Here is a 21,127-nt window from a genome sequence, read left to right as displayed (position 1 = left end):
GGGAGTGGAAAACTTGAACCAATCTGCACAAAGTGCCAGCAGATTCCATCAGTGCCTGTCTGTATTCCAGAGGCCCTGGATTCTGCTCTGTAGTGGGAAGAGCAATGTGTTGGGCAAAGCCAGGGTTCCACAAGTGAATCATCTTACTTCAGGCCTTCCAGGTGGGTTTTCTGTAGGGAGAAGTTTGTTTGTAAGAACTTGTATGTGAATTTAGTGGCTTCTCTCTGAATGGGAGCTGAGCAAACCTGTGTGGAATCCCTGCCTCGGCAGGTGCACTCTGGGGCTGCAGGGCAGTCTGGACTCTGAGCAGGAGAACACTGTGCCCTCTCTGCAGCCAACTTGCTCTGTTTAATTAGATGTGATGTGCTCAAAACTGCTCTGCCAGCTGCTTTCCTGTGGTGCCTGGCTCTGCTGATCTATTTACCTCTGTGCCCTCTCTCTCTGAGGTCACAGGGTCCTGCCATTCCTGCCTGTTGGGCATTATTTGAAGTACTTCTCTGGTAGTTAGGCAGCCTCTCCTTGTGGTCCTTATCTGCTCTGAAAGACACAATTTGTCATGATGGAAGGAAGGTCACATCAGTAGCTTTAGTGACTCTCAGGTGTTGTGGTGATCTCAACTTTGTTTCTGACCACACAGAAGAGAGTGACTGGAACTCATGGGGTGTGGGAGAGGGTTTATTGGGATTACTGGAAAACTCTCTGATTATGGAATACAGCGACAGCCTCTGTCTTGCACGTGTTCCTCTCACTACCCCATGCATTTGGGAGTTGTCTGCATTCAGAGCAGAAGTCCCCACGAGGAAATGGTGACTGAGGATCATCAGGGTGTGCTCTTTGAAGTGAAGTGGTTTGTGTTGATCCAAACCTGTCTCACAAGCAACTTGTTTGTAGATTCCCGTGCTCGTGCCCTTCAGGGCACCGTGTCCATTGCACATCAGATACATTTAGCACTTCAGGGTTTTGGCACAAAGGAAGTGGGGTACAACTTCCAGTGAGGGGACAGGCTGTGAAGGTGGCAGATTCCATGTGAGGTGAGGTGCTATCAAAGTCGGCCTTCGAGATGTTTTGACCTCTTGTTTCAGGTCAAGTCCTCACAACCCTTCTGCAGCATCTGACCTCTCCACTTACTCTACCGCCTCTCTGATCAGTAATGAAGAACAGTTTGAAGATTATGGGGAAGGAGATGATGTGGATTTTACTCCCAGTAGCCCATGCCCTGATGATGAGACCAGAACCAACGCCTACTCTGACCTTGGCTCATCTGTATCTTCCAGGTTGCTCCTTATTCGTTAACAAACAATTTTTAATTTTTATTCTTCTCTGACCATACCAGAGTTTACACTGGTTACACAGACCCACCTTAAAATATTATCACTTCATTTTCTGCCCTCCAGTTGACAGACTGCATTTAATAAGAGCTGAGCAAATACATTGTTTCTGATAACCTCTGTTGGGTTCTGTTGAAATAACTGGGCTGTTTTGCTTCTAGAGATTGCATTGTATTGCAGACAATATATTTCACAGTTCAGGGCTAGTACTGGAAGGGATCTGCTGCAATGGAAACCAGCTTAGCACTGTGCACCAGCCCTGATGCAGTGGAGAGAAGAGTTACAGGAGAGCTGTTTCTCTTTGGTGTTCTGATACTGCAAATCCTCAGCACTGAGCTGGGAGGGGAAGTGCTGCCCACGGACAGGGGGTTATCATAAGCAAGTAGCTGCTCTCTGTTGGGAGCTAGAAAGCCACAGCACTGCACTGGTTTCCTGCATGTGACCTCAGTCTCTGCAGCTCTTACGTCCTGTGACCGAGTCAGTTCCAGATTTTACAGTCCTTCCCCAGGCAGGGGAATGGGGGAGCAGGGTTGGGAAGAGCTGAGCATGGAGATTCTCTAGGATTTGCCTGCTTGGATCAACAGCACACGAAGGTCTTGTGCTTCATGGCTAACACAGGACAAGCTCACTGCATCCTTCTGTTCTGCATGCAGCCCCCACGTGCTCCCCTCTGTTTCCAGCACTTCTGCAGTCCAGCCTTGCCACCTCTGTCCTGCATGCAGAGCCAGCACCCTTCTCCTCTGCCCTTTCACGAGGATGGCTTGTATCCTTCATCCCCTCCTTCCTTGGGTTTGTGCAGCCCTTTCCATTCTCATTCCTGGGGCTCAGTGCACTTCATGCCATGATTGCTCTTTTTTATTTGAATTTATTTTCTCTTTATCATGCCAAGAGCTACTGTTATCTCCTCTGTGTCCACTTCTCCCTTCCTCCTCATTCCAGGGTTCCTTTCATCCTACCATCTGAGGGGCTTTGTGTGACTTCTTACCCAGCCACTCTGTTTTTCATCTTCCTGTCTTTCTCTTGGAGAAGAGACTCTTTGGTTTGCATGCCAGGCTCTAATGGGAAGATGGGCAGGATGAGAGGAGGGCACTGCTGAGGTGGAACATACTGATCTAGCTGCCTTTGCTACATGCATCCCAGTGGACTCTGTATGCCTTTTGCTATTCTTCTGGTCACCCAGACTGGTTCTTTGCACTGACACCCAGACCACGTCCTCTGGAAAGGCTCAGCTCAGACAGGTAGACTTGCCCTAAGGCCAGAACGCTCCATCATCAGCTCTGAATTAGATGACTGTGGTTAGAGGTGATTCTTCAAGTCCCTCACCTGTGATTCTGACACACAGACACACAGTCAAGAGGAAAGCCAGTTGTGAGTTGGTCACTACAGCCAGTAACATCTCTCCTTTCCTGCAAACAGCGCTGGCCAAACCCCCCGAAAAATGAGGCATGTTTATAACAGCGAGTTACTGGATGTTTACTGCTCACAGTGCTGCAAAAAGATAAATCTCCTCAACGATTTGGAAGCCAGGCTGAAAAACTTGAAAGCAAACAGGTAAGCAGCCTATTGCACTGCTTTTGGCAATGCCCCCTGGAAATGGCACCAGTTAGAAGCAGGAGGAGAGGGAGAGAGAACCCTCTCCTTTCCTGTATCCCATTCTGTCTTACACGTGTGTTGTCCTTAGAAAAGAGTAAGAAATTTAGAGTTTGACATCTAGGCTGAACCAAAATGCTGTTCCTCATTAGCTAGTAATTATTTTTCTGACTTGAGGTGCAGACAGTATTAGTAAACTCAAATATTTTAACCAATGAGCTCTTTGATTGCAGAGTGAGAGTGATATTTCCAGGAATTTTTCCCAGGAAGTGAGATCTGTTGTGCTGCTTAGTGCAGATCTACAGTTAACTACTGCTTTCTCCAGGTGGGAAGGAGGGATCTGGAGATCCTTAGCTAATGCATATAACCTTACATACACCTCTCCTAAAGCTACTAGTCAGCAGAGGTACTTTGTTCCTATGGGTTTTTTGGTTTTTTTTTTAATCCTCAAGGGAACTTGGAAAAATGATCAGTTCCTATGGCAGAAGTTACTTTTGGGGTTCTTTGAAATTTCAGCTCTTTCCTTACATTTCTGTAAGGAAATTTCCTTACATCTCTGCCACTCCATCCCCTTCTGAGCTGTGCTGAGCACTTGGAAAGTGCTTGCAACAATCACCCAGGGTTTTTGAAGGGAATTGTTTGGTGGGATTCTGGCTCCCCCTAGAAACTGAACGTGAGTCCTGCCTGCTGGCACAATCCCTGGGACAGAGCACACTGCCCTGGCGATGGCACAGCAGTGGAGCACTTGACATGAACAGTGTTCCTGCCCTAGCAAGGCTCTGCCAACACCCAGAGCATGACCCACCAGGGCTCTGGGAATTTTGTGAGGGAGGCTGTGAATGCCTGGCTGGAAGAGAGCGATGCCCTGGCAGAGAGCTGTGCCTGTGCACACTGAGATGTGACATCCTCTCATGGAGAGGTGCAGCAGGATGTTTTGATCTGGTTCTGGTGCTGTTGTCTGCGGTGTGACCCTTTGTTTGGATAATTCCAGTCCCTGGCTTGCAGAAGGGAGCTGTGAAAATGGGAAGCACCTCAGTTCCTGTGCTGAACTGGGAAGCATTATGGGGAAGAAGAAACTAACTGTTTATAAAATCATCTAAAAACTGGGAATCCAGAATCACTAGTTCATCACTAACTTAGTGTCCCTTTGTGGTGTTTCTAATGTTAGTTTTGCTTTGATTTACACTGACAAATCTCTGCTAAACATAACAGTATTTGCAAATTGACTTATTAATGATCACAGTAATTTGTGGCTTCACTCATCTTTGCATTTGTTAGTAACTGCAGCTTTTGGTTAAGTTGTTAAAGAATATTGTTCACAGAATCATGTTTTGACTTTGCTAAAATAGTCAATATTCTATTTCATTATGCAATTAAAATTGGATCAAATCAGTATTTAATTCCTATATCATTCCTTCTGTATCCATATAGCCCTAACAGGAAAATATCAAGCACAGCTTTTGGAAGGTAAGAGTCTTCAACTTTTCCATGAATACTTGTGGAATCAGTCATAACAATTCCATAAGTGGGAGTGGGAGAAGAGGTTAAGAATAAGTTTGGAAAACAAAAATTTGCCAAGATAAGTTTTCAAGGAAAGGGGCCTGTGTTTGGGTAGGGATGTTAAAGAATATAGAAGCCAATACTTGGCTTGGAGCAGGCTCCTGAACTGGAAAGAACTCTTAAAAACATAGATAGTTGCTTCCTTGTCTGCCAACTTTCTTCCTTTATACTGCTATTCCATCAGTCCAGGTATTACTTCTTTAACCCTCATAATGTGGGCCTTGTTGTTGTTGCCAAAATGCAAAGGAAAACAAGAGCACCCCTTTAAGGAGGACATACAACATTGTCACCTTCCTTTGACTGAATGAACCAGCCCTGGGCTGGGGAGGCCTGTAAGGGTTGGGAACATTTTGCATAATCTCCAGTGTTACGTATTTCTGACACTATTCTACAGTGGGAACTGCTTGGGATTTCTTTTTTTATATTTTTTTAAAATTCTTACTCTATGAAATTTTCTAGATTAACTGCACCAACCAGTGTGCAGTGGTGACCTTTTTAAAATTTCTAATAAGGCAAGTACAATTCAGTACATAGTGTGAATAAGACTTAAGTATTTTTTAAACTATGTTAATGCTGGTGGCAGATCCTATCAAAAGCAACAAAGAACTCACTCCCTAGAACTAATGTCATTGACTGTGCTCAGTGTGACTTCATTTAGCTACCAGTCTCTTGTAAGACTTGTGTTTAAACAGTTGTAATTGTCACTGAAATGATTGCACAGATTTTAGCATCGGATGTTCAAAGTCTCAACCAGACTCTTTGTCCTCTCTCCTCATCAAGCAAAGTAATTATCCTTCTGATCTTTCAGACAACTCTTCCACAACAGTAACTTCAGCAGCAGCAATGGCAGCACAGAAGACTTGTTCAGAGACAGTATAGACTCCTGTGACAATGATATCACTGAAAAGGTGAGAAGCTGTGTGCCTTGGGATTAATGGACCCAACCAAATCCTGCTGCAGACCTGCACCAATGGATGGAACTCCTTGCTCACAGTGACCCCTGATCTGAAGTACCTCATTCAGAATTTCCTTGATGTTCCATTGATATTACGACTTTGTTTTTCAGTATTGTAAGAGCTGTGTGAGCACAGATCCAGGCACTGTGTTAGTACTTCTTTGGGGTGTATTTGCACTGATCACCTTCAAGGAAGATGCTGGATCTGGGGAACCCAGAATTTCAGAGCTTAATTTCACTGCTGGCTTTGCAGAGAAATATGCCACCTTTAAAAAAGAGTAGAATAGCTAAATGCCAGTTAGGAGCAGTGAAGGAGCATTTGGAGTGAGATTCAAACTCTTCCATTTTTTCCGCTTCCCCTTCCAGGTAACGTACCTAGAGAAGAAGGTGACAGAACTGGAGAATGACAGCCTGACCAATGGTGACCTGAAGAGCAAACTGAAACAAGAGAACACACAGCTAGTTCACAGGTAACAGGGCACAGAGCCAGGTCTCCTTACCATGTCAGAGCAAAGCCAGAACACAGTTGTGGGGAAGGAACATCTCTACCTGCAGAGTATGACCAAGTCTCCTTCCTTAATGCTGACAGATGAAATAAGGCTTCATCTGAGAAGTCAAGTGCAATAGGGATGAATTTTGAGCAAGCAGAGGCCTTCCAAACTGGTGTCTTTAACAGAGATGTTACTGACTTGCACAGAGCAAGCTCTTCTGCTGTGAGAAAGGTTACTGTGGTGGTTGGATTTGGGTTTTTTTCTTGCATGTAGCAAGAGCATAAGGCTGGGTTGTAGTCCCAGCTTCTTGAGATTGAAAGCATAATAGATGAACCAGTACTACTTAATTCTGTGCTTATTGGGTAGATTAAATACCGGGAGAGATACTGGGAGAGATTAAATACCAAGAGAGAGGGTGAAGTGGAATGAAATAAAGGAATGGGCCAGAAAGACGGAGGCGGTGAAGTTGCACACTTATTTTTTAAGTACTTGTGAAGCTCTTACTGAAGTGAGATCTGGTTTCCTTAGAGTTCATGAACTAGAGGAACTATTGAAAGACCAAGAAACATCAGCAGAACAGACCCTGGAAGACGAGATAAAGAGACATAGAGAAGCTTACAGCAAGTATGAAAAAGAGAAAGGCACTGAAATCGAACTGCTGAATACAAGGTAACAAACACCTTGGTGCCACCCAGAACAAGGTTCTCTTGTCTTCATTTTTACTTTGCATGTAAATGTAGGCTGTTTACCACCAGACAGTGCACAGATGGTGGCAGGTTGGCAGGTCAGTAGAGTAGCTGTGCAGTTGTGTGTCTTAAAGCCCAAAAGCTGGGAGGATGCCTTACATTAATGCTTTAATCCACGTGGCCCATGTAGGCAGCTTAGCTGGATATTTGGCATGGATTCAAGGAGGGAATTGTGACCAGCTGTAGCAAACATTTGTTTCTTCCGACTTGATTTATTTTTTTTAGGTACCTGTTTTTAGGAGCACAAGAATCTGAGGGTCAGTGTGGTGTTTTGGGCCCTAAAAACAAACTATCAAAAAGCTCACGTTAAAAAGTGCTAAGATTAGAAAGATTTTTGTATTTGGTCTTTCTGTCAAGTGCAAGTGAAATGGCTTTTTAGAGCACACTATTTTGCATGCCTGCAGTCTTGAAGAGATATCTGCTGTAAGGTTTTTGTTATTAACACAGGGTTCAGCAACTGGAAGAAGAAAATGGTGATTTGAAAAGCACTGTCACACGGCTGAAATCCCAAACGGAGAGATTAGATGAGGTAACAAAACCCCCCTGAGTGCTTGAGCAATTTAACAGCAATTTCATTTGTGTAAGAGCAAAACTCACACGGTGCTTGGCCCGGCTTCTTAAATTTTTCTTCCTTAAACTATTAATGGAATTGGAACATTTAGAGGCAGGAATACCCCGGGACACAAACCATCTTACGACCCGCTGTGTCCGTAGGTTCATGTTGTAAAACTCAGGGTTTCTCCTGCACTTGCAAGCTGGTTATGGAGTTCCCTGTTTATTGTAGGAAAGGCAACGCATGTCAGACAGGTTGGAGGACACGAGTCTGCGACTGAAGGATGAGATGGATTTGTACAAGAGAATGATGGACAAGCTGCGGCAGAACAGGCTGGAGTTCAACAAGGAGAGGGAAGCCACACAGGAGGTAGGTGTGAAGAGGGATGTAAGGCCAGGCAGTCTCTTCTCACCTGCATGCAAACCCATCTGAAAAAGAATGGGCAGACAGGATGAGCACTGAGAATAGCACAGCCAGGGAATGTCCTGCTGGATTGTGTTTCTGTGGGAGGGGTGCCCACAGGGTGATGAACGCTGCAAGAATATAAATGGCAATCCCTGACCCAAAGGGTTTACAACTCTTTGAGAACTTGCAGCTTCAAATGTGTGCCCTAATACTTCCCATACTAGGGCAATTATGCTTAGGGACATGTAGGGACATGAAGGTTAGCAGTCAGAGCCCCTTCCATCTCTGCGGTGGTGTAAGTGAGCTGTGCTTCCACAGAAGAGCAGGTGGCTGTGCTGTAGGGCTCTGGCCTCAGCCAGGCTCACAGGGTGCTTGTCTGAGCACAGAGGTGGCTGTTTGCAGGGGGGATGGTTGTGCAGGGATGTGCTGGAGATACACGACCTCCTTGCGTGCCCACAGCTCATCGAAGACCTGCGGAAGGAGCTGGAGCACCTGCAGCTGTACAAGCTGGAATGTGAACGCCCTGGGCGTGGGAGAAGCTCCTCATCCAGCGTGAGCGAGTTCAACGCCAAAACCAGGGAGGTGGAGATGGAGCACGAAATAAAGCGGCTGAAGCAGGTGAGCAGAAAAGGCCTCTTGACCCACGTGAAATGTGTGGGGCTGCCTTGGAAAATGCCTACAGCTGCAACCCCAGCACACTGCCTTCAGGTTTTGTCCCCCCTTTATCACAAGCGTGAGATGCACATTGCATCTGTGCAGGACTTCTTTGCATCAGTAATGTGAATTGTGCCCTGTGATCCAGGCAGGGAGGACTTGTCACTGGAGGTAAGAGAACTGCTGTTAACTTGCCGCCTCACCACGTGTCACCCAAATTACCTGTGATGTTAAAATATTACTTATTTTTAATGAAACCTTGTAGGAAGAACTTAAAAGCGATTTGTCTTTTCATCCTCCTGAAACAGGAGAATCAGAAACTTCGTGACCAAAACGATGACCTTAATGGACAGATCCTAAGCCTCAGTCTTTATGAAGCTAAAAATCTCTTTGCAACGCAAACAAAAGCCCAGTCACTGGCTGCTGAAATTGATTCTGCATCAAGAGATGAGGTAATGTGCTCTTTTAATCAGGTACCACATCCAAGAATAAGCGTTTTGCAGTGTAATTAACTGTCAAGGTTGAACTGTCTGAAGTTGACAAATGAACAACAGAAATTCTGCTTTGATAGGAGTTCAGGAGCGTTGGAAGATTGCCTTAAGTCTAACAGTGTTTTGGGATGCTCCTTGTAATATAACTCTCCCATTTCTCTCTCTCAAAAAAAAAGGAATTATGAGACTCTCAGTGAACTGTTTTACAGTTTTAGGGTATTGTAATAGTATGACATAAGTTTCATACAGAAATGACCATAGGTAGTTATGTAAATTTGAGCTATATATTGCCTATATTCCCTGTAGCAGAGCTGAATTCTTGAAGAAAATAAGTAGTTTGCAATTAATAATCTGATAATGCTTTGGAAGATATTATGGGAGGCCCATTTGTCTGTGGGCTGAGTCCAGCTCATGTAGCTTCCTCTGAGCTCCAGGACAGATTGTGAGATCAGGCCCATGGATACATAAAAGCTCCCAGGGAAGAAGACAGGTTAGTGGTGAAGGAGATTAGAAGGAATTGTTTGCCTTTTATGCTCTGTTTCTTCCAGACAGAATTCCCCATTTCTTCATCAAAAGGAGTCCTGAGACAGGCCTTTTACCCAGTGTGTACTGGAATGACCTGCCAGCCTTTTAACTCCTGGGCAGGCCCTTGAAGTGAAGTGCATACTTGAGTTTCTTGCTGAACCAGAGCTCTGTGAAGGAAGGTGTTTAATTGTTGATCTCTAATTAGGTAAAAGCAAATTGGGCTTTTGCTATTGTCAAGAAAAGTCTGACTTTCTCCCTGTGTATCTCATGACTGGCTCATGCAAGGGATGCCCAGCACTCCCCCTTCAAAGGAGGGAAGTGCCTGACAGCTGTGGCCCAGGCTCAGTAAAACCTCACAGACCTGCATAAACTGTTCCCATTTGTGCCATTTTTCCTGTCTAATAAAACAGAGGTAAGAAACTGCAGATTCAGGGTAGTACTTATGTGAAGGCAAATGAAAATGGACACCCAAATAACATGGGCTTCAGGAGGATCTGGGGCTCTGTCACTCCTTGGCAGCTCTGCCAGTTTGGCATTGAACGTGCGACGTAAAAAGCAAAGCAGTCTTGATCTTTGGAGAGGTTGAGGGGCCTTTCACAGCTCAAAAATCTAACTATTGGTAAACTAGTGAGAATATTTCAAGAGTAACTTGGAAATGTTGTGTTTCAGCTCATGGAAGCCCTCAAAGAGCAGGAAGAGATAAACTACAGATTGCGACAGTATATGGACAAGATCATTCTGGCAATCCTGGACCACAACCCGTCCATCTTGGAAATAAAGAATTGAAGAGAACAGGAGAAGGAAAAGCAGCAACTGCCTGATATTTCTGCACATGCCACTGGATCTAAACAACACTCTGATACTGTAAATTAATCTATAAATATATATATATACACTACGTGTGAGTGTGGGTGCGCGGGTGTGTTTATATGATGTTTGGTACACTGTTATTTGTCATTGAATTGGCTTGGTTAGACTTTTTCCATGCACTTTCAATACCTGTGATAAGATGGATACTGTATATTAATGTAATAACAATATAACTGGATCATGCTGTTTTAGATACTGGACAAAATGACTCTACCTCTAGTTGTAAAGGTAAAAAAGACAATGGAAACATATGGATGTGGCCCTAACTTTAGGAGCAAGAATTTTTTCTTCGTTCTTCCAGGAATTTGGGTAACACAAACCAATTGACATACCCGGGTTCAGTTCCTGACTGGTGCTGACTGTGTAATTTACTATTTGATTAAGTTTTAGTACTTCAACCACGCATCGGGTTAAAAAAAACAAACTAAACAAAAAACCAAACACACAACAAAAAAACAAACTTTGGGAAAAGACAAGACACAAAGTAAACGGGAAGAAGAGGAAGATACTGCAAAATTGTTTGCTATTTGCAAAGAAAAAAAAAATCACCATCCACTTGTTTGCCACTGTCAGCACAAAGTGCTTTTGATGTAAGATCACTTTGGAGCCTGCTCTGGGGTGCTCTGAGCCAGCTGCTCCTCGGTGTGTGTGTTTGTTGTGCCGGGAGGGGGGTCCCTGTAGCATTGAGGCAAAGAGCTCTTCCAATCTCTTCCCCTATTTTCAGGGGTATATCACGGGCCATTAAGATGAATTCTGGGATCCTACCCCTTCCCCTCACCCCAAGTTTAAAGATTTCACTGAAAGAATGCATTCCAATTCTTACAAAAAAAAAATAAATTTTTGCATGACATATCTTCACTTCAGGGGAGGAGGAGGAGGAGCAGCCCTTGACATCACGTGCTGAGTTGCTTTTCCAGCCCATATAGCTGCACTCCTTTGACCTTTTTTTGGGCAGGCTGTGGAGAGGATCCACTGGTTGCTGACACAGCCATGGAGAGCAGTCTGGTGTGGAGTGGATTTTACCTATAGGGCAGGAAAAAGAAGGAGCTTGGTCTTGCAGGAGTTACCAGTCCAGACTGAGCACACACGTGCATATCTAAAGCTCTAAATAGGGAACACATCCTCGCTTAGCTGAGCAGTTGTGCAGGTGCTTAACTTTTAAGTGTGTACTGAGACTGCTCAGAGAAGTCAGTGTGACAGAATATAAGCTTTAAAGTTGAGTTTGTGCTTAAATGCTGCCTTAAATAGGGATGACTTCAACATGTGCCTGTGTTCTCCGGAGCTGGATCTGTGTACTGTAGGGCTAGGACCTTTTTAATTAATAATGTAGCTTATATAAGGAGCTTATGGAATCATTTGGGTAGTTGAATGCTAAAAAGGAATTTTATTCCATGCACTTTTTTTAAAGTAAAAGTTTCACACTTTTGATTCACACCAACTGGCACAGAAAAATAGGCCCGAGTATCTGGCTTTCTCCAGTGCATAGAGATGTTTCCTCTCTTGAATACACTCCCCAGAAGAACGTTACAGTAGCAATGACTGTGCTTTTCTGTGTATTTCTTGCTGTTGGCAGTGTCTTGCCCTTAGTATTCTCTCGATGTATCTTGGTGTGTATATGTGATGCATTTTTCCTGAATTTGAATACATAAAACTGTATTCAGTTATGGATGTAAATATATATATATTTTTCTGCAATCTCTGTGCTCTTGCCTTCAGTGATGTGTTACTGGAGCGATGGGAAGCAGGGGATGTGCTGGAATCAGGCTTTCTTGAAGGCAAGAAAATAAAAACAGTTTGTTTCTATGTATCTGCATTAGGCAGGTGTAAAGTAACTGGAAAGAGAGAAGGGACCGGAGGAATGACTGTGGGACACAACACCCCACACAAAGGTATCTGCAGGAGAAGTGGTGCGGTGTGGTTTAAGCAGTTATGTCTCAGGGCTGGGTTCCTGGGACTCTAGGGTAATCTGGAGGAAGGGATTTTAAAACCACTCCTTTGCCACCTGGGAATGGTGTAAAATGTCCTGTGCTACATTGCAGCAGCTTCTGTTTGTGGAGAAGCTGGTGGAACACCATGGAAACCCCACACAGCCACCCTTCTGCTGCTGCTTCTGGATGTGCCCCCCAGAAGGTAGGAGAGGAACAGTTAAGCCACTTGGTGCTACCTGCCTGCAGGACTCCTCACCTGCACTTTAGTGATGCCATTTCCCTCTGCCTGGTGCTATCTGTGGCTTGTGCCAGGGACTTTGCTCTCTGTATAGGCCACAGAGGACTCTTCCACATGGTCAGGTGGCTATTGCTCACCTGCTGTGACAAGCAGGGCTGGGTGACCAGCAGCCCTGCTTCTGGAGCTGGCTGTGTTTGGGAAGTTACACTGCTGGCCTGTGTGGTGGATTTAAATGTGAGTGAAGCTGTTGCAGCTTAGACTGGTGACTGAATGTTTTTCCCTAATTATTTTTTAAGTAAAATAGACTTGGCTTCAAAATTTTAATAATCTAAAACCCGTCCCCACTAGGGTGGAACATCAGCAAATGTTGAGGACTGTTTCACTGAAAGCAGAGCCTGGCTTACTTCACTGAGACCACAGAGCCCATGGACGCCAACAGAAGACATGACTGTAGTGGTAGCCAAGTTCCTGTGAAGGTAATTATATGTAAGAGGTGAATAGTCACTACTAGTGACAAATAGTCACCGAATCTGGCCAAAATCCTGAAAGGGATATTCCCAGCAGTGGATTTTCTAAAATCTTGGAGGACTTCTTCCTCAGCTCTGTACCCAAGTGTGTCAGCATGTAGAAGCTCTTACTTGCTCCACTGTTTGCATTTGAAAAGTTGTCTTACCACCATGTTGGTGGTGTTTGTAGCTTTGTTTTATTGTGTAAAGGAGTTACCCTTCTGCTCCTGTGGGGCCCTTGGTGTGGTACTGCTGTCTGGTACTGTTGAAATACGTATCCAGATACTTGCTATGTTTGACAGATAATGTGAGTTGGAGGTGGGAGAGGCATTTCACTGGCAGATTTTCCTCTAAGGTATCCACTTCTAAAAATAATAATTAGCAATTGTATTCTTAGACTGAGTAACTGCAGATATTAGACCAATCTGTCTTGCAGTTCAAGCTCTGGAAAGCCCTTCTATCCCAGAAAAGAAGTCATCACATTTTATGACGAGCAGGTAACTTGGTAATAAGGGATCACTTGATGGGTCACTGGGGCAGGGAGGAATCTGATACTGAAGGTGCAGAGAGTGCACACTTTGATCAGGTGCCAGACACTTTGGCGGAACAGACGGGAGACGTGGCGATAGGGAGGCACCAGTTTGGGTGTCTGTTCTCTCATAAGTTTTACTTCTTTGCTGTGCTGCCTTTGTGCTCTCAGGAGAGCTGGGGAAGTACAGCCTGCCTCTGTCAGTGTTACTCTTGCTGGAACAAGGGCCTCGCTTCCCTGGGTAAATAACTTCAAACACAGAAATGTAGTATCACCCTGTTGTAGCAATGCACAAATGCAGCAAACATTCCTGTGTCAGACCCCTGCTTCTCACTTAACCCTTGGGGACGTGAACACAATCCCAGGTTCTGTATCTTGATCTGTTCCTTAGTTCATTCAACCTCAGACTCTCAAAAGCAAAGTGATATTCTGGTCAAACCAGTTGCAAACCACCGCAGGTATTTTCGTACCAGTGGCTTTTGGCTGAAAGCTGCCCTTGGTCAGGGCAGTTCTACACACAGAAAAATTGCCTCTTTCAAAACTTGCACTTGAGAGTACCTGAAATTAGTCTCTCAAGATTTTTCTGGTATTGGTTGCTTCCCTCCAGACTTCAGTCTTGAGCTGTTGCCTAGTATTGATTTCAGAGTGATGCTGATTCAAAACTGCTTTGACATCAAAAGAAGATTTTTCAGCTTTCTTAATAACTTCTGTTAAAGACTCAAACTCTTTAAGAATTTGTCTTATTTTGAAGTGCAACAGTGACAAACTGTAACTATCTCATCTATTTTTAAGGAATTTTTAATATGCAAATTTGTAGCAAGTCTCAAAAAAAAACCCCAAACCATCCCATGCACTTTTGCTGCCAACTTTCCTTTCATGGTCTTTGGGAGAAATTCAGATGTTTCTCAGCCAGCTCTGTAGGGAGTTGAACACAGCATTATTAATTCTCAAAGATATGTGTATCAACAAATATTTTGCTGTCTGAGTGCAGCAATGCTCCATTTACTTGGGTAGAACTGCCTTGCTCTCCAGAGAGGATCTAGAGCTACAGTGTTTAGGCTCCCTAATCTGGTTTGTAAATGAGGGCTTGGAAGCTGATACATAAACACACACTTAGGGCTGTTACACCAGGCTCAGCGGTCTCTGCATCATAGTGCTGGTGACATGTGATGAGTCTAAGAACTAGAATTTACAAATAAAAGATCAGTTTTTTTCCTTCTTTGATGACAGTGAATATACAGTGGTTTTCTCTTAAAACAAATACTGTATGGTGTGGTCTGAGGGATTTTTTCCAAGGAAGGAAGGAAGGAAGGAAGTAGCAGCTGATCAAACACTTGCCAAATCAGTGGCTTGGCTTATATTGATTTAAGTGAAAACTTGACTCAAACTTTAACTGAGCAGTTCCTGGTGTAAGTAGCAATGCTCATATTCTCGTCAAGTCATTTGTTTCTCAAGAAACATTGTCAAGAAGTCATGACAGGTGATGTAACACAGCTGCTTTGTTTTAAAGGATATAGTTCCACAGTTGCTGACATTTTTTTTTCCTTTGCATCATCCCCGGGGCTTTTTCTCAGTATTTTTGAATTCAAAGTATTGATTCTAGGAGCAGTTTGCTGTTGAAGCATGTGTGGGTTTCTGTTTAATGAAACTCTGCATGCACCTTTAGATACTGAGAAGGATTGCAGTAGGTGTTGGGGCTGAATCCTGTCATCCTGTATAATGCACTGGGAGTTGCTCCTGTCCATGTGCAAGGGAGTTGTTTCTTTCTGGTATTCTTCCCCAGTATTTGTTCTGTTGACATTTATACTCCCTGTCTTGTCCCCAGCCACTGTGCCCACTGTCAGAGTGGCTGTGTGCCTTGGGGCAGCACTAGGAGCAGATGGAAGGGACAAATTCAACATTCTTGGCTTCAATATGGCTTTAGCTACCGAGACAAGAATTTCAGCCTTGTCTTTATACCAGGCCAGTCCTGTCCTTGCCTTTTGTGTGGTCATGAAAGCTGGTTCCATGTACATGTGTTCCATGTACAAAATGCTGAAGCTGATTCTCACAGTGTGCAAGCAGGTAGGGTAAGTTTGAAGGTGATCCAGGTGTGGGATCACTGGGATGTGCCACAGGTTTTGCCTGGATTCTGTACAGGTGTCCCACTGCACTCTGTACTCACAGCCTGTGAGAGGCACAGCCCTGCAGCTGAGCCTGGCAGGCGCACCTCGAAGGGAACAGGGAACGGCAGCAGCCCATAAAGACACAAACATCTGCAGCCAGGGCCACGGTACCAGGGTTTGCCACAGTGTGGAGCCAGCTGACAGTGCTACGTGGTGTTCAGGATACGATGGGTTTTAGCTCACTGGCTTACGTCTGAAGGTTTTGTTTCAACTCAAGGGTAGTACCTGTTCAAACAGACACAGAGGGATTACTTTTGACTGAAACTTTTTAAACCTCATGAAAACATAACAGTAACAGACATGGGCTTCTGTGGTGTAATTTGGACACCTACCCCTCAAATCCCTATTTCTAGTTGGTGTAGGTGTTGTTAGTGGTGCAGCTGTGACATGTGAGCTGTAGCTTTCACACCCCTGTTGTCAGCAGTGACACTGGCCCTGGCAAACCCCTCAGAGCTGCTGTGCCCCATCGAGGGGCAGGGACTCTCCTGGGAGAGTGTGCAGAGGGTAAGGGGGGCAGGAGGGCTGCAGTTACTCCTCCACACAGGGATCTTACACTACCCAACACCAGCCCTATTTTATATAATACCTTATCTGTAGCTAAATTATTCTGGCTTTGGAGAAAGGATGCCAGAAGGGGAACTGAGAATTTCGTGTCTTGTGAACCTGCTACAGGGCAGTAAATGTTGCACTGATGTTATGTTTAAATACTGAAACATTTTGAGAATTACTGTAAAATCGGTTGTGAGAGCCATTTGTTTTTCTTTGTTGCACAGACTACCCACGTTTTTTGCATGGTTACGTATTTTAGTACTTGTGCCTTTTACTTCTCTGTTGTGAGGATACATTTTATTTTTGCATTTTATCATCTGTTTCGGGCACTTTTTATATACACTTCTTTCATTTGATCATCTGGTTTCTTGTACATGTGTATATATAAACTAGATCAGATTTGTATTCATGTGCCTCTGAGATGTAAAAAATACTCATTTTGTACAGGTTTTTTTAGAAGCACTAGATCATGGTCTAAATTACGTAGCAAATGAAAATTAACATAATTAGCAGTTCTTTGTCTTCTTTTAGAAATGTTGTGTCAGATGGCTGGTCTCTTTTGTAAGGCAATGTTTCACACACACACTCGCAGATTTATTGTTCTAGTATCGTTATGAGACCAATTCTATCCACTTGTTGGCTTCAGTTAATTCAAAATAATAAAACACTTAACTAAATGTTATTGTCCTGACTTGGCAATTATAGTTTTTATTTCCATTAAAGCCAATTTGCTTCTTTTTATACTTGAAATGGACACCAGACCAAAACCTCATTTGAACACATTGCCCATTTCAGGTTAACTGCAGTTCTGGGATTATTTTTGTGGGATTGGGCAAGTGATTTACTTTGCCCATTGAAATGGAAAGAGAAATAGCATTACCAATTCATAGACTTGCCATCTTAGAGTGCCTCAGATGCTTTAAATTATTCCTTCTCTTTCCTCCCTGGCTTCTGTGGCAGCATTTCCCAAGGACAGACCCTGATCTGCATGACTGGAGATCTTCCTTTTGCAGATGTGAGAAACTGGGTGTCTCGCTTTTCACATTTTGGCAAATGCTGAATAAACTCCTTCCCATGGGGGTTGTAGCACAGCACTCTCCTGCAGCATTTGGGAAGCTGAATAGATGTGTTTTGAGACTGGACATCTGTAACTGGCAACCAGGCATCTGGTCCTAGAAGTGTCCTTCCCTCCCACCAGCCTCTTCTCGAGCTGGTGGTTTCTTTTCTGGAGTGTTGACCCCCTCATCTGGTGAGATCCTCAAATTGTTCCCTCCACTCACACCTTGTGGTTTATCAGTACCCCACTCACCAGCCCCCAGACACAGTGAGATAATAAACTCTGCTAAGTCACAAGGAAGAAATCATCAGTATCCCCTAAATCTTACAAAACAATATCCCCTAAATCTTACAAAATCTTACAAAAAAAAAATGATTTATCCCCTAAATCTTACAAAAATCTATAAAATAGTATGTTCTGCTCTCACAGAGCGGAATTTTTTGACTGAATTCGGCACCCATTTGACAGAATATAAAGCTGCCTTAGAAGCAATTAGGTGGTTTTATTCTTTTACTTTAAAGGCTGCTTAGTATGAAAATGAGAAAAGTCCACTTGTTCCATTGTTACTGAAAAAAAAGCAGCCAGCAGAAGTGGCATTTTTAATCTCTTTCTGTAATTTACACCACCCGTGAAGTGATGTCAGTACTGTTGCAATGTGCCATTTACACTATTTTCTTTGTATTTTCTTGAAATACTTTCTAGGGACAATAAAGCTGTCCTTGCTGATGTGGATCCTTCAGGTAGCTGTAATGTACAATCAGACATGTAAATAAATTGTTTGCTTTTCCTGCATGACTGAAATGTTGTCTGTGGTGGATGACTGATTTGATGTCCCTCCTTACCTTCCTTCCTGGTCCACCTCTTATTTCTGTGCTTCATTTAAAGGAGGACTGCCCAGCTCTGCTCTGCCCTGCCCAAACACCGGCTTCCTTATCTTTGGCTGAGTTATGAGGGAACTCCAGGATGGCAGGGAAGGAGTTTGCTCAGCACGTGCCTTACCTGACAGCCACAACCATGTAAAACATCCAAGAGCTGTGTGGGATGTGTAAGGCCAAAGCTTTGTATGGGACCGACCCATTAATCTCTCCGCTTGTGTGCTGATGGGCACTCCAGCTGTGAGCTGTTTGCAGGATTTGGAGCCAGCTTTTTAATCTGGCCTGTATTTACTGACCCGTGGTGCTGATGAGCAGTGCTGTGACCCCTGCCCTGAGGGGCAGTGAGCTGCTGCGGGGAGGGCACAGCCCAGAGCCGTGTCCTGGGGGAATCTGCTCTGGCCTCACATGGCCAGCAGTGACCACCCCAGGGCGTGTGCTGGGGAGATGTTCACTGTTAAACTGGAGGTGCCTGTGCCAGGAGAAGCCTGAGGGAAGACTCTGTTCCTGGGAGAGGCTGAGGCTCCCGGGAGTGCCTGGAGGGGCCGTCCTGGGAGCAGGACAGCAAGGATTGTCCATGAGGAGCCAGGGTGGTGCTAGGACAGCTTGGGCTATGCCTGGGAGCTGGGACCTGTCACTGGTGCCATGTGTGGAGGAGCCCCTCAGCCTGGCGAGGGCTCAGGCCAGGACTCACCACGTTCCCATTCCTGGCAGAACAGGCTCTGCGTGAGGCGGGATGCTGGAGGACACACCGGGGCCCACTCGACCAACACTCTGAGGTAATTTTTTTTTTTCATCTTCTGTTTGAGCTGCCAGACCCACTGGCCTCTTCTTTGCACTGTATTTTAACTGCTAGACTTAAAAAAATAAGTGAGGAGCAGTTTGGGTTTGAGGCTGCTTTTTGCAAACTCTGTGGAGTGAGGGGAGGGCACGGTCACCTCAGGGGCAGCCAGGGTCTCTGTGGGCACTGTTGCCCAAAAGAGTGGGGCCCATGGCTTTGTGAAAACGCTGCTGACAGAGGGGCAGACACAGCCAGGCTAGGAAGGTGCTGGGTGCTTCTTACTTGGTAAAAATACGGGGGGATTGTTGTGTGTTGGGACAATCCAGGGGCGAAGCATCTCCTCAAGCAGCCCTGTGCAGCTCCCTGCCTTCTGCCTGCCTGCCAGGCATTGTGTTGGAGCAAACCATCAAGGCTGGCCTGGGAGCACCAGCAAAGCCCACACTGATATAGCCACAGGGTGCAGGTGGCTCAGGGATGTGTTTCCACAGCAGTTTTACTGGGTTTGAAGTTTGGCTCCTGAAAATCTGCTGCTTCGTCAGGTGTCATTTGTGCCCTTGATGTAAAAAAATGTGACCGTTTTTCAGCTGTGTGGAAGATGGTGAAGGGTGTAGAGCCAGGGAACTGAGCCTGTGGTGTATTATTTAAAATATAAAGTGGAATCTAAGGTGGTAAGATCTCTGCCTCCAGCTGGGCTTGGAGCAAAGGAGGAGGGGGAAAGGGAATTTTGAAAAGGCTTCACTAATCAGTTCAAGCCTTGCAGGGCAAAGTTTTTCCTTATAAAACATTTTGATGATCTTCAAGTGATCATAGCGTACCAAACAACTTTCATCTGGCTCTCAGAAGTCTCTAAACCTGGAATGTGTCTTTTACAGTATCATCCGTGTGGCTGTGGGGCAGCTTTTCTCACTGTGGGTACAGATATTTGGGGAACCAGAGCAAAGGTAGTGTATAAATAATACATGGAGCAACGTACCTGAGTGTTATCTTCTCAGGCTTTTCCATTCCCAGATTCCTCCCAGCAATGAGATGTTGGATATTCAGATTTATAACTGCAGGCTCAAAGAAAACTCCCTACTGTGTATGCTAAATTACTTCACCAGAGAGACAGGGAGAAGTTTTGTTCCCAAATCTCAGCACCTCAGGCTAATGTGATGTACTACTGACCTACTTCCAGATCAGTTACACACTGGTACACAAGAAAGACACAGTGGGAAAGCAAATCACCTGTTACTCTGGGGATAGAAATCATCAACACTATGTACCACAAAGTCCATAATAGTTTCTAAAAAATTATGCTATTATTACATGTTTCTACTTGGCCGGGGAGAGCCACAACCCTTGGGTCATTTTACAACCAGGAACTTTACAAGCTCAGAACTCCTGGGAGGTGATTCTTATCTTGTTCCTATCTTTTGAGAGAAGGCAGGAGGGAAGGAGGGTTTGAGGGCAGACAGGTTAAATGAGGCAGTAGCAGAGTAGGAAATAGATTGCAGGAGTTCAAACTGCTGAGAACTTGAACAGTGACAAGGAGAGCTGTTACAAAGAGGAAACACATCTCATGTGAGCACTGAGTGAGTACATTGTCCAACTCCTGTAGTCTGGCAGCAGGCTCTGATCTCCTCATGTTGTCTTGGCTGACACGTTGTTCAGCAAAGCAGTCTCAAAGCCATGACTTCAGTGCTTTCCCTTGCTCTGTTCACTACTCTTGGATGGCCTGTTTCAATGCTTTCCTGAATCTCTGAGGGCAGACTGGGATGTGTGACTCCACTCTGAATGTCTTTTCACCCATGCAATGCAGCAAGGACTCTCCTGGCTTGCATAACTTGGGTGAAATTTGTCCTCGGAGCCAACTGCTTTTTGGATGCAAAATAGAGGTTAGAGCATATGACTAGTAAATTGAAGACTGTCCCAGATGTATAATCATAACTGTTTGGGTTAATGGTGATTTTAAAGCAACTTTGCAATGATAATATGTCAGCATGTCCTCTGGCACGGTGCTTATTTCCCTCACACCGAGATCTTTGTGCCTGAGCTCAGTGACTGATGAGGCAGTTTGCATTTTGAGGCAATAGTGTGTAACGTGGGGTTTATGACTCAGAGTACAGACTGTTTCTGAAAAGACAGAGGAGCTGGGCTGTGGCACCAGCTGAGGTAGATGGAACTCAGCTGCTGAAAGGCTGCACTCGCTCTCTCCTTGTTGTACTGGAGCAAATTGCTGGCTCTGTTTTATGAAACACTGTCTCTGTGGCTTTTCCTAATGTGCTCAGGCTTTTATTTAAAACCTGAACAGTCACCAGGCAGGGTTGCTCTCAGGAATCCTCTGGTCTGCCTGAG

At 44.7% G+C, this 21,127-nt stretch overlaps 1 protein-coding gene across 3 annotated transcripts in view; it reads left to right on the top strand.

The window, feature by feature from the left end:
- Positions 1 to 16,765, top strand: part of RAB11FIP4 (RAB11 family interacting protein 4) — a 114,668-nt gene extending 97,903 nt beyond the window's left edge. For 2 of the 3 annotated variants that reach the window (XM_051797932.1, XM_051797934.1), the window contains 11 exons: positions 1,083 to 1,274; positions 2,745 to 2,879; positions 4,350 to 4,385; positions 5,287 to 5,386; positions 5,800 to 5,903; positions 6,453 to 6,593; positions 7,118 to 7,199; positions 7,455 to 7,592; positions 8,088 to 8,246; positions 8,591 to 8,734; positions 9,968 to 16,765. In XM_051797932.1, the coding sequence (XP_051653892.1) occupies positions 1,083 to 1,274; positions 2,745 to 2,879; positions 4,350 to 4,385; positions 5,287 to 5,386; positions 5,800 to 5,903; positions 6,453 to 6,593; positions 7,118 to 7,199; positions 7,455 to 7,592; positions 8,088 to 8,246; positions 8,591 to 8,734; positions 9,968 to 10,084 (1,348 nt within the window). In that variant the 3' untranslated portion in view covers positions 10,085 to 16,765. The remainder of the gene's footprint in view (positions 1 to 1,082; positions 1,275 to 2,744; positions 2,880 to 4,349; positions 4,386 to 5,286; positions 5,387 to 5,799; positions 5,904 to 6,452; positions 6,594 to 7,117; positions 7,200 to 7,454; positions 7,593 to 8,087; positions 8,247 to 8,590; positions 8,735 to 9,967) is intronic. The other variant, XM_051797933.1, reaches the window with a different exon arrangement.
- Positions 16,766 to 21,127: the final 4,362 nt, after the last annotated feature.

Source organism: Manacus candei, unplaced genomic scaffold, assembly GCF_025592945.1.
Source record: "Manacus candei isolate 608988 ecotype Guabito, Panama unplaced genomic scaffold, ASM2559294v1 h1tg000047l, whole genome shotgun sequence".
NCBI lineage: Eukaryota > Metazoa > Chordata > Aves > Passeriformes > Pipridae > Manacus > Manacus candei.
This window is presented reverse-complemented; position numbering and strand designations above follow the sequence as displayed.